This window comes from Trachurus japonicus, chromosome 10, assembly GCF_045865225.1.
Source record: "Trachurus japonicus isolate A0001 chromosome 10, Traja_1.0".
In the NCBI taxonomy this organism is placed as follows: domain Eukaryota; kingdom Metazoa; phylum Chordata; class Actinopteri; order Carangiformes; family Carangidae; genus Trachurus; species Trachurus japonicus.
In genome coordinates, this window is record NC_140916.1 from 10,420,814 (window position 1) to 10,435,567 (window position 14,754).

At 39.6% G+C, this 14,754-nt stretch overlaps 1 protein-coding gene across 1 annotated transcript; it reads left to right on the forward strand.

Moving 5' to 3' along the window:
• Window positions 1–6: 6 nt before the first annotated feature.
• On the forward strand, window positions 7–14,466 carry ncbp1 (nuclear cap binding protein subunit 1). Its single transcript, XM_085789237.1, has 23 exons — window positions 7–195; window positions 1,441–1,529; window positions 2,569–2,669; window positions 2,760–2,916; window positions 3,113–3,220; window positions 3,953–4,074; window positions 4,637–4,706; window positions 5,222–5,437; window positions 6,503–6,600; window positions 6,680–6,743; window positions 6,832–6,942; window positions 7,589–7,653; window positions 7,767–7,829; window positions 7,936–8,010; window positions 8,591–8,694; window positions 8,852–8,977; window positions 9,226–9,328; window positions 9,959–10,052; window positions 10,186–10,289; window positions 11,444–11,561; window positions 11,665–11,805; window positions 11,921–12,034; window positions 13,869–14,466. Exons 1-23 carry the CDS (start codon window positions 162–164, stop codon window positions 13,980–13,982), a joined length of 2,391 nt encoding a protein of 796 aa, XP_085645363.1. The 5' UTR covers window positions 7–161; the 3' UTR covers window positions 13,983–14,466.
• The last annotated feature ends 288 nt before the right edge of the window (window positions 14,467–14,754 follow it).

Consider the following 14,754-nt stretch of genomic DNA (forward strand, 5'->3'; position numbering starts at 1 on the left):
TGACCTCGGAAGTGCCTCACTTGAATCAGACCGCTTTTATTTTCCTGCTGCGGCCAGGCTGAAAAACCAGTGATCATCCAGTCCAGAAGCGCTCGTTCAATCAACCGACTTCATATTTTTTTGTTTTAAAAATATTAACTCACTTTTTTGAAGAGAGAAACATGTCGAGGAGACGAGCCAGCGACGAGAACGACGGTACGTGAACGTTACATGAGTGCGATTCAAACCAAACGTCCGGCTAACGAGCGATGCTAATAACGTTAGCGTGTTAATCTTTGGCTTTGGTGCAGCCACGCATGATTATAGATAAAGTATTTAACGAAGCCAGATTTAGGTTTTGTCGTCGTTATATAAAATGTGATAAATGGGATAGTGTTTATTTTTAATTAACGTGGGTAAAAACGAGCAGCAAAGTGCAGCTCTGCTCGAGTTAACCGGTAACATTTAACGTTACCGTTAGCCGCTGTTAACGTGTGTGGTTTAATATGGGGGCGGTGACCGGCGGCTGGAAAACCGTGAGAAAAAACCTACATTTTCTATATATACAGATCTGTAAATAAATAAAGAGACCACTACAAAATGTTCTTAATAAATCAGCTTCTCTACATGCATGGCAGCCATCGATTCCAGTGTCTATTGAACTCCAACACAAGCACGCCTCACGCTGAACCAAATCATATTTAATGAGGAAGAAAGATTACAAATAAATAAATAAATAACACTGCTGCTGAGAAATTAAAAATTGTGATTATTCCACCAATGTTCCTTTCTAAACTCTTCCTAAGTTTAAAAAGCAGTGTTGTGTTGTTTTAAAATGAATATGAACTTGTTTTCTTTGCATTATACAAGGTCTGAAAACACCAGACCTTTTTTGTTATTTTGACCTGCTGCCATTTTCTGCTAAAAAAAAAAATGCTCTAAATGACAATATTTTTATTTCCAATTTGGGAGAAATTTTGTCCGTAGGTTATAGAATGAAACAAAAGTGTTCATTTTACTCAAACACATACCTATGAATAGTAAAACTAGTAGATTAATTTACTGACATTTAATCAAATTAAATCAATGTTGCTGATACTGGATATGCAGCAGACAGCAGCTGGATAAATACATGCATAGATTAGACAATTCAAATAGATGTGTGCTTTTTTTTTTAGTCCTTGAAAAGTTCCTCAAGATCAACAGAAGACATAACACATCTGTTTCTGCAGAGTGATTTGCTTTTTCATTGACGGGTTAACGTGTTCATGTTTAAAAGGACAAACCACAGATGAAAGCAGAGCTGAAGCCGAAGCTGAAGTTTTACTAATTGTACTTTCATGGATCCTCCATGCACGCATCTATTTTTGGATCCACCAAGGCCGTCCTTCAGTCACATAACTCAGCTGATGTTTCTCTCAATCACTCTGTGATTATTGTGTTTCTCCTTCAACCTTGCAGGAGGTCAGCCCCACAAACGGAGGAGAACGTCGGAGCCCATCGAGATTGAAGATCGTCTGGAGTCACTGATATGTCGCGTGGGGGAGAAGGTAAAGAGACTCAATTTTTTTATTTCATTTTTTTATTTAAAAAAAGAAGGGACAATGCACATTTATGATCATTTGAATGTAAATTTAAGGTGAAACACTACAGACAAAAACACAACATTTTCATGCACTGATCAATTTTGACATGTATTCTTTCAGAAAAGTTGAAAGAAATGGTCGAAAATCCACATTAACATGGTTATTTGAATTCATTTTGTCTCTTTCGTCAGTAGATTTCTCCTAAATTCACCAAAAGTTAGTCTGACCCATGTCATGTCAGGTATCATTGTAAAAGCTCTCTCTCTCCCGAACAATTATGTAGGCTCCAAAAATTAATTGTCATTTCCTCCGTATCCGCAACCAATCGCAAAAAAGTACGATTTACATTAACAATCTATAGAATTTTACAGTACAAGTCTTTAAAGGCCGTTTTCTCAAAATAAGTTTTTCCTCAAACTCTGAGCTAGAAATCTCCACTTCAGCAGCACTTACAGACACCAAACCTTCCAGTTTTATTCCTGTCTATATTCTAAAGGTTTCTACAGAGGGTTTTGTTGATATTTCATTCAAAGCCTGATTTATAAAACATTTTATTCCTAAAAACATGGAGAAATTTAGGAGATAGGAGATATCCAAAATCCTCCTCTGTAAAAACTTCTGACTCTAATATGTCAACAAAATAAAACAAGGGTTTTTTTGAAAGGGGCTTTATCCATTGTTCAGATTTTGGTTCTGGAAATATATGCAAATTAGGGCATATTTCATTAGATATTGCCTCATTTACATATTTAAACATAACATTTGACAAAACTTGTAATACAAGAAATATTTGTCTTAATGTAAGTGATAAACTTGGGATGTTTCATGGTGATTCATGACCGGAGCATTTGGTGGTGTTTGTTACAATGAAGCTCACACATTAAAAAGTTAAAAGCTACTCTAGTTGAACAGTAAATTGCTTCTTCTGTTGTTTATTATTATTATTATTATTATTATTCTGATTATTATTCTGAATGCTGAATTGTCTCGTCTGTCCTTACAGAGTACGTCGTCTCTGGAGAGCAACCTGGAGGGCCTCGCTGGTGTTTTAGAGGCCGATCTTCCAAACTACAAAAACAAAATCCTGCGCATTTTATGTTCTGTGTAAGTTGACGGCGCTTATCGGCCCATTTCTGGTAAAACAACCTCTCTTTTATTTCGTCAGTTCTCACTGATTCGTCCTTTCATCCCCAGCGCCCGCCTCCTCCCTGAGAAGCTGACGGTGTACACGACTCTAGTCGGCCTCCTCAACGCCAGGAACTACAACTTCGGGGGCGAGTTTGTCGAAGCCATGATCAGACAACTGAAGGAGACGTTGAAAAACAATTTGTACAATGAAGCCGTTTACTTGGTAAACAGAATATATAGATACACTAATAATACAGCTTTTAAAATGTTACCTCATTGTCTATTTGTATTCTTTAATTTATTGTTCAGTTGTTTTCCGTATTTTTATATCTAAGTACAAAGAGTAACGTGTGTTAAAGCTGATTCTGATTCTGAAAAGCATCGCCATCTGACTGAAATATAACGTCTTCTCTGTTCAGGTGCGTTTCCTGTCCGACCTGGTGAACTGCCATGTGATCGCTGCTCCCTCCATGGTCGCCATGTTTGAAAATTTTGTCAGTGTTACTCAAGAGGAAGACGTACCTCAGGTGGGTGGAAGAGTGAGGAGTACACGAGATTAGAAATGAACTGTTTTAATATTTAACTTTAAGTTCAGCGCAGAACGCATCTGTTTCACACACACATTTTAATGTTTAGGGTTTTTTTTTTAAGTTTTATTTTTTTATATATTTATTTCGAACATGTAAAACAAAATAAGGCACAATTTCAGCATAAACAAGTTGAAGAACAAAAATTGGAAACAAACACACAAAAGCATAATACATATTCGAAAAGGTGTGAGAAGAAGCTGTGCTAATTGAATCCCACACCCTTTTCCACAAATCATGAATAAATCACTTGTCCCACGTCCTTAATTATAATCTCCATTACATCGTTTGTGTTAGGGGAAAAAAAAAGAAAATGTAAAAAATAGAAGGTAAATTAAAAAAAAAAAATAAATACATGTTTGGACTTTGCTTTAATTCGTCGTTCCATAGTTTCACACCACATAGAGACACGCAAAAACCTTTACTTGTAGTTTTTACTTTTGCTTTTGTGAAGTACAAAAATCCCCCAAAATTATATTTCCCTTCCCTCTAAACATGCGCTGAATGTTTCCTGGTAACTGATTTTTTTTTTTGCTTTGAACATGATTTGTGCTGTTTGATTTTCTATTTGATCCCTTGGTTTTAGTATCGTTGACTGTAAAAACAGTAGATGTGTGTGATGGTTCCCTAGTTTATCAGTGATGTAGGAGAGTTTGTGTTTTGTGTGTCCAGGTTCGGTCGGACTGGTTTGTGTACGTGGTTCTGTCCTGTCTGCCCTGGGTGGGGAAAGAGCTCTACGAGAAGAAGGACGTGGAGATGGACCGACTCCTCAGTCAGGTCGAAGGCTACCTCAAGTACGACGCCTTCCTTCCTTCCTCGTCTCCTACACTTCCTTCCTCGTCTTTCTGTACCTCCTTTTAGATTTGATTTCATTCTTTTTGATTCATTCATTAGCACATGAAAGAGTAGAACAACAAAAAGAAACGTACAATATAGATATAATAGATACAACATGTCACAAATGTGCAGGAGGAACCAAAAAAACCCCGCTAAAGGCTTGTCAAGTTGTCTTCCTAGAGTCAAACATTCAACACAAGATGTACAATAATGTGAAGAACAGCACTGTGATGTAGAGGAAGCAGGTGGTTATGCATTTGCTCAACTGGGCCAATAAGAAATGAATAATTTGCTTCTTGAAAGAGTTTCTACTTGTGCAGTTTCTAATGTTGAATGGCAACCAAATGAGAAGTGAGAGAACAGTAGATTAACATTAGCTGCTTGATTGTAAAGCTTTTTACCATTGTACTTTCTACTTTAACTTTCTCTCTGAGCTCATTAGATGTTTTTATTTCCTGCTCACAACTCAGTCTGTGCTTTTAATCACATGCGTCAGCTGATCGTTGCATCGTTTTGCAGGAGGAGAGTAAAGACTCACGTGGCGATGCTGCAGGTGTGGACGGCAGAGAAGCCTCATCCACAGGAGGAGGTGAGACACACAGCAGAGTTGCTTCATTTATTTATCTATAAAGCTTTCTAGGAAACATGCAATCATACACAGTATATTATATACGTATATATTACCTACCTAAATCAGTCTCATACTCAAAATTCCTCATTTGGAAGAACTGCTTTTAGTTTTTCTGCATCATCAGCCTGGGATAACTTACAACTAACATTAAAATTACAGACATTTGTGTCTCTGGGTCAGTTTAAAACTATGGTAACAAACTCCTCTGTCTATGAATCTAACTGTTTTTAATGAATGTAACTTTCTTTTGTGTTGTTTTTTAAAATCTATGCTGTGTTGTTGTTATTATCTGTATATTGTGTTGTAAATATCTGTCTCGTATTCTCGACATCATTGAAAACGGGTGCTTGCTTTCAATGATTCTTCAGATTAAATAAAGGCTGAAAGCTTCTCATATTGAAGCCGAGGTCAGGTCGATGTTAAAAACCTCTCCCCTCCCTCTCTCTACCCCCCCCCCCCCTCCTCCTCCTCAGTACCTGGACTGCCTGTGGGCTCAGATCCAGAAGCTGAAGAAGGATCGCTGGCAGGAGCGCCACATCCTTCGCCCGTACATCGCCTTCGACAGCGTCCTGTGTGAGGCGCTGCAGCACAACCTGCCGCCCTTCACCCCGCCGGGCCACATGCCCGACGCCCAGTACCCCATGCCCCGGGTCGTCTTCCGCATGTTCGACTACACCGACGCCCCCGAGGTACAAACACACACAAACACACACACGGTGTATTCACCATCATACTGAGCCTGTTTAGCGAACCGGTACTGAAAAGATAGTTTATTTGCCATTTGTACATTTGTTAGGGTGCAGAGGGCACTCAGAGTACAAACATAAAAGAGTTAAGACACTTTAAGCAAATGCACACAATTATAAAAACGTGAAAAGTTCATAAAAAGAGTAAAAAAGACAATAAATAAGAATAAATATCAAACAGATACTTTGCACTGCACCTAAGGAAAAGGTAACACTTACTAAAGCAATAAGAAAAGTCCAGTATTTTGAATGCCATTTTAGTTTATCTATTCTATTTAGTGTTTTAATGACATTTTTCATTTTTAGTGCTCCTGCTTTATTTGGAAAAGTACATATTGGTACTGGTTCGACATCATACTAGTTTGTTTTTGTTACAGGTGCATCTCAATGTATTAGAATATCATGGAAAAGTTCATTTCAGTAGTTCAAGTAAAATAGCGAGTGCATAAAGATGGACATGCTTTTCAGAAGGAAAACATTTCCATAAAAATGTTTATTTTAAATTGGTATTTTGTAAGATTCAAATTGTTGAGATCTTCATTAAATATAAGCCATAATAATCACAATTAAAATAAATTAAATAAATAAAAACATGAAATGTTTCATTCTGTGTGTAATGGATCTATAATGTATTAGTTTCACTTTTTACATGATATTCTAATTTATTATGATGCACCTGTAACTAACCTGTCGAGAGAAGCTTCCAAAATATTATAAATGGATCATCTACCAATTAAAAAAACCAGGAGGTTGTTTAAGTTGAGTATATAAATTGAATGTGTTTTGATTCCAGTGTTAAGAAAGAGAATACAAATATACAATACAAAATACATGTTGTGACAAGACATAAACAATCATTATTTGTAATTTAGTACATTTTAGAGCATAATCTTCATGATAAAACCCATTATCAGGCCTGTAACTACTCCATGAATATGGACCAGATCCGCTCCGGTCCAGTTAGAGGACGTTGTTGTCATGTCCAGTGTCCCTGCTCTCGTCTCTCAGGGGCCGGTGATGCCCGGCAGTCATTCTGTGGAGAGATTCGTCATTGAAGAAAACCTGCACTGTATCATCAAGACTCACTGGAAGGAGAGGAAAACATGGTGAGTGTCGACTTTCACTTTTGTTAACGCTGATCATCGACCTGCTTGTTTGTAATAACACCTTCTGTTTCTCCCTCAGCGCAGCGCAGCTGCTCAGTTACCCAGGGAAAAATAAGATTCCTCTCAACTATCACATCGTGGAGGTAAACGCTGTTTTCATGAGCTGAGGATGAACTGACAGAAACGCTGACGGCCGGTCTGAGACACTGATGCCGTTTTTTTTGTTTCCAGGTGATCTTTGGAGAACTGTTCCAGCTGCCGGCTCCTCCTCACCTGGACGTCATGTACACGACGCTGCTCATCGAGCTCTGCAAACTGCAGCCGGGCTCGCTGCCACAAGTCGTATCCTTGCTTATCACTGTGTCAGTCAGCTGTGTGCATCGTCACTGGGCTCACGATTCAATTCGATTAATTAATTATATTGAGCATGTGATGGTCCCTTGTTCCTTTTTTGGACCTTTTTTCCTTTTTTCTTTTTTGATTTTCTGATCATTTTGGTTGTGTTACAGCTAAAGGTATGGATTTCTGCAAGAAAGTTCCTTTTTTGACAAATTTTTGAAATCTAATGTCATATACTCTTACAGGTCATTTTATACACTGGTAACACTTTTTGCACCCTTCCGAATGGACACACAAAAGAACTGCTACAAAAATCATATCACATATCATCATCATATCAATATTTTTTTCTCCTTTTTTTTGCATAAATCTCTTAAACCACTTCAGCTCTGCTCAAAACTACCAAATGTTCATTAATTTTGGGGATTTTAACCCTTTAAATGCCAGTTTGAAGACATGTTGCCTCTTGTTTTATGTTTAATAAAGTGAATAGTGGGGGGTTGGGGCATTCAAAAATTAGCACCAACATTGATTTCATTGCATTACTATTTTTAATGTGGTGTAATTTTAAATGTTGCACCCATTATAATCCACAAGAGTTGAGTGATTAGAGGATACGAGACGTTTCACCTTAACTCCCGTCCGTCAGTTGGCTCAAGCCACAGAGATGATGTACATGAGGCTGGACACCATGAACACCACCTGCATAGACAGGTGAGCTCAGCGCACACTTAACGTTACCTGAACGCCCCTCAGGTGTTTCCTGTCTGTGCTGTGATGTCATCATTACATCATCATCTTCACCTCGTCTCCTTTTTCCCTTCCAGACTAATCAACTGGTTTTCTCATCACTTGAGCAACTTCCAGTTTCGATGGAGCTGGGACGACTGGTGAGACGTTCAGGGACCGACGCCGAGCAGCTGTGTTTTGGTTTTAAAGATGTGTTGATGATGTGTTAACGTGACTGTGTGTGTGTGTGTGTGTGTGTGTGTGAAGGGCCGACTGCTTGACCGTGGATCTGGATAAACCGAAACCCAAGTTCGTCAAAGAAGTTCTGGAGAAGTCTATGAGGTATTAACTCATGATGCACATTTTTATAAAGTTGTTATAAAGAGTTTTAAATCTTAAAGACGCCCTAAATTGAAATCGTGGTCGCCAATAGCTTTGCATGTTTACAATTATTGAGTGTTAGGCATACTAGCTATATTTCATGCTCGTTACGGCAGGTATCTATTTCCTTTTATTATCGTGATAATATCGTTAATGGCGATTATTTTAGCCACAATAATCGTGACATGAAACGGTCATATCGTCCCACCCCTAGTCATGATGCATTTGCATACTCATGAATATTCATATATCCTGGATTTTTCAATGAGGGAGAAATAGTAGACGTGTTTTTAGCCTCTTTGAGAGTTTTTTTAAACAACTTTTTTTGTGGGAAAACGTCTTCCTAGACAAATAATCAAGTCCAGTTGCTTTTGATTTAAATTCCTTTGAGAAAGTCTCAATCTGACACTTTCGCTTTAATAAAGAGAGTTTGTGAGTCATAAATTACTTGTGTCATAACTGAAAACATGTTAATTTGATCCTCTAATCAATATAAAGTCTCATCTTGACCCAGATTTGTCTTGTCGCTCTTCTTCTCCAGACTTTCGTACCATCAGCGGATCGTGGACATCGTCCCTCCCACCTTCGCCGCTCTCATCCCCGCCGAGCCCATCTTCATTTACAAATACGCAGACGAGAGCACCGGTGAGGAGGAGGAGGAGGAGGACGCTTTTAAAAACTCATCTTCTTGCTTCAGTCAGCATCAAACCTTTGTGTTCATTCTATAGCTTAACGTCTCTCTCTCTCTCTCTCTCTCTCTCTCTCTCTCTCTCTCTCTCTCTCTCTCTCTCCGCCCTCACAGCGTCTTCGTTACCTGGTTACGCCATGTCCATCACCGTCGGAAACGCCATCAAGAACCGGGCGTCCAACGAGGAGATCCTGACCATCCTCAAAGACGTTCCCAACCCGAACCAGGAGGACGACGATGGTGAGGACGTTTTGTCTGGTTCTAGTTTTTCCTTTTAGTTGAGACGTGTTTTTTAATAATCAGCTGTTTGACATTAATATTTAATTAATCTTCTTCTCACACGACCTGAAACTCTCCACTGTTCTGCGTTTAGATCAGACTGATTTGACATTTACGTATATAAATATCATTCCAGCTTATTGGAGGAAACTGCATTCATTTTATTTTCTTCACACTCTCTCTCTCTTCTCTTCTCTCCCTCCGTCCAGACGAAGGCGAGAGCTTCAACCCTCTGAAGATCGACGTCTTCCTGCAGACGCTTCTCAACCTGGCGGCCAAGTCCTTCAGCCACTCCTTCAGCGCCCTCGCCAAGTCAGTTTACTCACCATGACAACAAAAAACACCTTTTATCCCTGTCTTCATGTAACCAAACTAAAAAGCAAATCGAACACTACAGGTGAATAGGGTAAACATTTTAACTAACAGGTATCGCCATGAAACCTCACTTACATTAAGACAAATATTTTTTGTATTACATGTTTTGTCAAATTTTATGTTTAAATACATAAATGAGGCAATATCTGATGAAATATGCGCTAATTTGCATACATTTCCAGAACCAAAATCTGAACAATGGATAAAGCCCCTTTCAAAATATTTGTTTTATTTTGTTGACATATTAGAGTCAGAAGTTTTTACAGAGGGGATTTTGGATATCTCTAAATGACAAAATACTGTCACCAGCCCCCCCCCCCCAAAAAAAAAAAAAACCGGCTGATGGAATGAATGATCTCAGAAATCTGATGGACCAAACTTAGAAGAAATAAAATAACTTAGGCTAGCAGTAGTAAAAAAGAAATTGTAACAAAATCTGTATCAATTTATAAAGGAGACACAAAACATAATTTCAATTGTGCAATGTGATATACAAAGTGCAGATGTCATGTGCAGCTCTGTAATGATCCAGATGTGCTGCTCTGACCTGCATCTGTTTCCCTCCAGGTTCCATGAGATCCTGAAGACTCTGGCCGAGAGCGACGAGGGGAAGCTGCACATCCTCAAAGTGGTTTATGAAGTGTGGAGGAACCACCCGCAGGTAAAATAAAGACCTGTTTGGATGTGTGTGTGTGTGTGTGCCCACGTCCGTCCGTCAGGTGTGTGTTTGTGTGTGTGTGTTGGAGCAGAGCAGTCGACCGAACCTTTGACCAATGAGCTGTTTCCTGTCGTAGATCATCGCCGTGTTGGTGGACAAAATGATTCGGACACAGATCGTGGACTGTGCTGCCGTGGCCAACTGGCTCTTCTCTCAGGACATGGCCCACGAGTTCACCAGGTGAACACACACTCACTCACACAGATGTTAAACACACACACACACACACACACACAGACGTTAAAGGTCCAGTGTGTAAAATGGGGCGGGGGGGTGTCACATCTAGCCCCTCCCATCGGCAAAGTGACGGTGGCCTCTGAGGACAAAAAACAAACCTTGTGTGTTGATGATCCATTCACAAACTTTCAGGTTTATAACTCAACAACTTCTCGCTTCTCTCCACCGACTAACGACTAACTTGTTCTCTGCCGTTTCTTCCTCCTCCTTCTTTCCTTCCACCTTCTTTTTCGTTGGTTTATTTATGCACACGCTCTCTGCCGTACGAACATGGTGGCGCAAGATGGCGACACTCTCTAAAGCAGTGGTTCTCAAAGTCCAGGGGTCCTTGAGAGGGTTCAAGGGGGTCCCCAACCCTTTCTTGACATTTTACCACTTTTTTCTAGAATTTTTTAAAAAGTTTTTACCACTTTTTATTATTTATTTAATTATTTTAGATATATATTTTTTTAGAAATTTTACCACTTTTTCAAGTTTTTTTTCTAGAAATGTTTAAACCTTTTTGTTTTTATTTATTTTATTTTTTGTACCAGGGAACATCTATGTATGGGACAGCGGATGGAAATTAGCCTGTGGCTACAATCCGGCTTGTTTACGATTTTGTTTCGTTCATGAACTTGCATTGTCCCACTTTAAATAAATTGAATTGAATTGAATTGGAAAAATTTCTCTACAATATTTCCAAAAATTCACGCCATTGGCCCTAATTTGAACGTACATTGACTAAAAATGTAACGTTCTTCAGTCTCAGAACAAATATTTGTGTATTTCTGGTGTTTGCTTCAAAGTTTTGTCCAATGTGGGTCTGTGGTCTAATTTGTGTCAAATTATATGTAAAAAAGTTTGAGAACCACTGCTCTAAAGCAGACTCCTTGCTTTAAGTTATATAAAAGGATAATTATAAGGCTACAAAAACCAAACAGATTTTATTTTAAAGCGATTAAACACTTAAACAAATATATTCATTTAGATTTTTGCCAATAAACTTTGCCAAATATTACACACTGGACCTTTAAACAGACACACACAGATGTTAGCTCTTGTGAAGTTTACAGAATAAAACGTTAAAAGGAAAAACTCTTCTTCTCCTCATTCAGACTTTTCATCTGGGAGATTTTACACTCGACCATTCGGAAGATGAACAAACACGTGCAGAAGATCCAGAAGGAGCTGGAGGAGGCCAAGGACAAGCTGGAGAAACAGCAGCACAAGAGGGTACGATCATCCAACATGTCATCGTCAGGCTTTTATTTTGAAAAACAAACAAAGTAAATGAATTCAGTGGCTAATAATAAAGTTATATTGTTTGTTTGTGCAGAGGGACAGCGGTGACGACGAGGAGATGGACAAGAACAGCGAGGACGAGGAGGGTCAGCTGGAGGAGCAGATCGAGAGGCTACAGGAGAAGGTGGAGTCGGCTCAGAGCGAACAGAAGAACCTCTTCCTCGTCATCTTCCAGGTACTGAAGCCTCAGATGGACGGACCAGGTGTCCACAGGAGACTGGACCAGGTGAGACTCTTCCCTGCACCATACTCACTGTTTCTGTTTTGTTTTGTTTTTCTGTTTTCTCCAGCGTTTCATCATGTTGTTGACGGAGCATCTGGTTCGCTGTGAGACCGGCAGCGTCGACATCAGCACGCCCTGGTACAAGAACTGTATCGAGAGACTGCAGCAGATCTTCCTCACGGTAAAACATTTATCTACATTTATTAAAGCTCCTTACAGTATAAAGGTAGATGTTCATATTAAAGCTCCTTCAAAATAAAGGTAGATGTTTGTATTAAAGCTCCTTCAAAATAAAGGTAGATGTTTGTATTAAAGCTCCATACAGTATAAAGGTAGATGTTTGTATTAAAGCTCCATACAGTATAAAGGTAGATGTTTGTATTAAAGCTCCATACAGTATAAAGGTAGATGTCCATGTGTAGTGTGATTATAAAGCAGCTCTAGGTTCTATATTAATACTGTGAAAGTATCAAAGCCTCAGTCCACAGAGAAATGCACACAGCCTGTATTCAGAAACTGAGCCTTAAAACCAGCCGTCAGGACTTCCTGTCACTTTGTGATGTCACAACAAAACAGTTACCCAAAACCTCAGCTACCACCACCACCTGGATCCACCATCCAACAACTTTGCAGGATTTGGTTTATCTGAGTGTTTTATTCTGAAATCTGCTCTACTTTTATTGGATCAGTCTGTAAAAACAGTCAGCCAATCAGAGAGAGTCTCGGAGCCTCCTCTTTTCTGATTGGCTGTTGTGACTAGAGTTCCAGAGAGGAGATGGAAGACTACACTAAGATGGTTTTTGGTTCTTAACTCATTGAGTGCCAACCACGTAATTTCTCGTTTTTCGTTCCCATGCGTTGAGTGCCAAAAACGAAATTTTTCGTTTTTTGCTTTTTTTTTAAATTATGAAAATAGACACTTTAATACACATTATATGTAAATTTGGGGACTCTACGACGAGGAGAACTGAAATAGATGACGATCAAAGTCACATGACAGCTCATGATCTGGAAGTTTTTATCATAACTCAGCTTCTGCAAACGGAGTTCTGCATGTGGATGCAGCAGCTGCTCCGCTGCTGCTCCGCTCTCACCCGCGAGGCTGCAGCAGCTGGGAGCTGAACCAGGAAGCTCTCAGCCCACTGTCCCGCCCGGTCTTCATCTGGAGCAACACCGTGTCCTCCCCAAAGTCCTCCCGCGGTAAAATCTGATGGTCTCTGGACCAAAGCAGACCGCCGGCACCGACCCGTACCACAGACGGACTGCGACCACCGGCGGGACCGGTGTTCGCGAGCCGCTGTGGCCGGCAGAGCCTCACGTTCCGCGGCGAGAGGCTGTGACACGGCACGGTGCGTCTGTGTTATTGCTGTTTAGTGGCGCCCCCCCCCGCCCCCGATGGTGGTTTTGTGAATAGAACAACAATTGTTGTGTATATCAGAAGAGCGACAGACACAAACAGCGCAGCTTTCATAAAAGACGCTCTATCTCCTTTTCTAGAAAAAAAGGAGGGATTTTGGTGAAACCCAGCCATGTTTAGCTTGACTTTTCTCAGGAACGGAGGCACGTAGAAACAAACGGTTTGTGGCCATTTGAAGGATAAAGTTAAACCTTTCAAATGAGCTACAGTATGTGTTGGTGGCAATAATATAGAATACACTATGGCTCTAAAATAAAAAGTCAAATATGGTCTAATTTGCCGGTACACTTGACTAAAACTTTGGAAAGGAGCGCGGCACTCAATGAGTTAAAAGCACAAATATATCTTCTTGTGGATCAACACTCGAAATAAAACACATAAAAGTGCTTTTAGGTTTTTTTCAGTGTTTAGGAAAACAAGAGATTTTTGTCTTTACAACCAGGGAATTCAACAAAACAGGGATTTAGCTGCTGAATTACACTCAACATTAAAACTATTCCAGTAAACTGAGGACTCTTAGTTATTATCGACCTACATTTTGTCTCTCTAACACTGACATCACCCCTGGCCTCCCTCTTCCCCCTCTTCCCCCCTCCAGCACTATGTGACCATCCAGCAGTACATGGGAACCCTGGAGAACCTGCTGTTCACGGCCGAGCTCGACCACCACATCCTGGCCGTGTACCAGCAGTTCTGCGCTCTGCAGCTCTGAGACGAGTTCAAAACGTTACAAACTTAGAAAAAAAACTACCAGCTCTTGCATCAAGAATCTCCTCAATACAGTTGTTTTGTTTTGTTTTTTTTAAATTGACTTGTTTTGTGTTTGGTGCCATTCGACGTGTCGGTTATGTGCAAGAGTCTGTCGTTAATTTGCTGTAGTAATCTCCTTTTTTTTTTTTTTTAACTGTATTTACCTTTTTTGTTTTGTTTTATTTGGGGTATTTTTTTTTTCTTTTTCTTTTCAGTTGTGTTTAATTTTTACATCCTGCTCGTGTTCTTATGAATGGGTCTTTTTAAAACTGTAGGAACTGTCTGAGTCCAGACGGAGCTGGAGAATTGAGAATCGGTCATAGGAGGAGGAGACGGGAGACATCAGGTCGGCTCGGAGTCATTCTGAAGCTAGAAAGCGCTCTACTTTTTTATATTTGTTTTTTTTTTGTGCAATTCGGAAATAATTAAATTCTCCAGAGTCTTTACCGGTCTGTTCAGTTTCTGTCTCTGTCTCCACAACAACAAAATTCCACTGATTTATTCACTCTCTCTTCATAATAAGATAAAAAAAGATTGAAATTCAAATTAATTAATCCGTATTTGAACTGTTTATTCTGATCAATCGGCGTCTCTAAGATTAACTGCAGAGGAAAACGTTATTATTAGGCTCTATGACTCTACTGTTACTCTATTTACTCAGAGTCCAACTACATCTCTACAAATAAAACAACAACTTGATCAATTAGACAGAAAATGAACAGTGTTTAGATAGC

Bases quoted from the DNA above. Each gene is read 5' to 3' on its own strand.
- ncbp1 (XM_085789237.1), top strand. From the start codon at position 162: ATGTCGAGGAGACGAGCCAGCGACGAGAACGACG. The intron at 4,075-4,636 runs GTACGACGCCTT...ATCGTTTTGCAG, and splicing joins CAGGTCGAAGGCTACCTCAA to GAGGAGAGTAAAGACTCACG. The intron at 6,943-7,588 runs GTATCCTTGCTT...CCCGTCCGTCAG, and splicing joins CGGGCTCGCTGCCACAAGTC to TTGGCTCAAGCCACAGAGAT.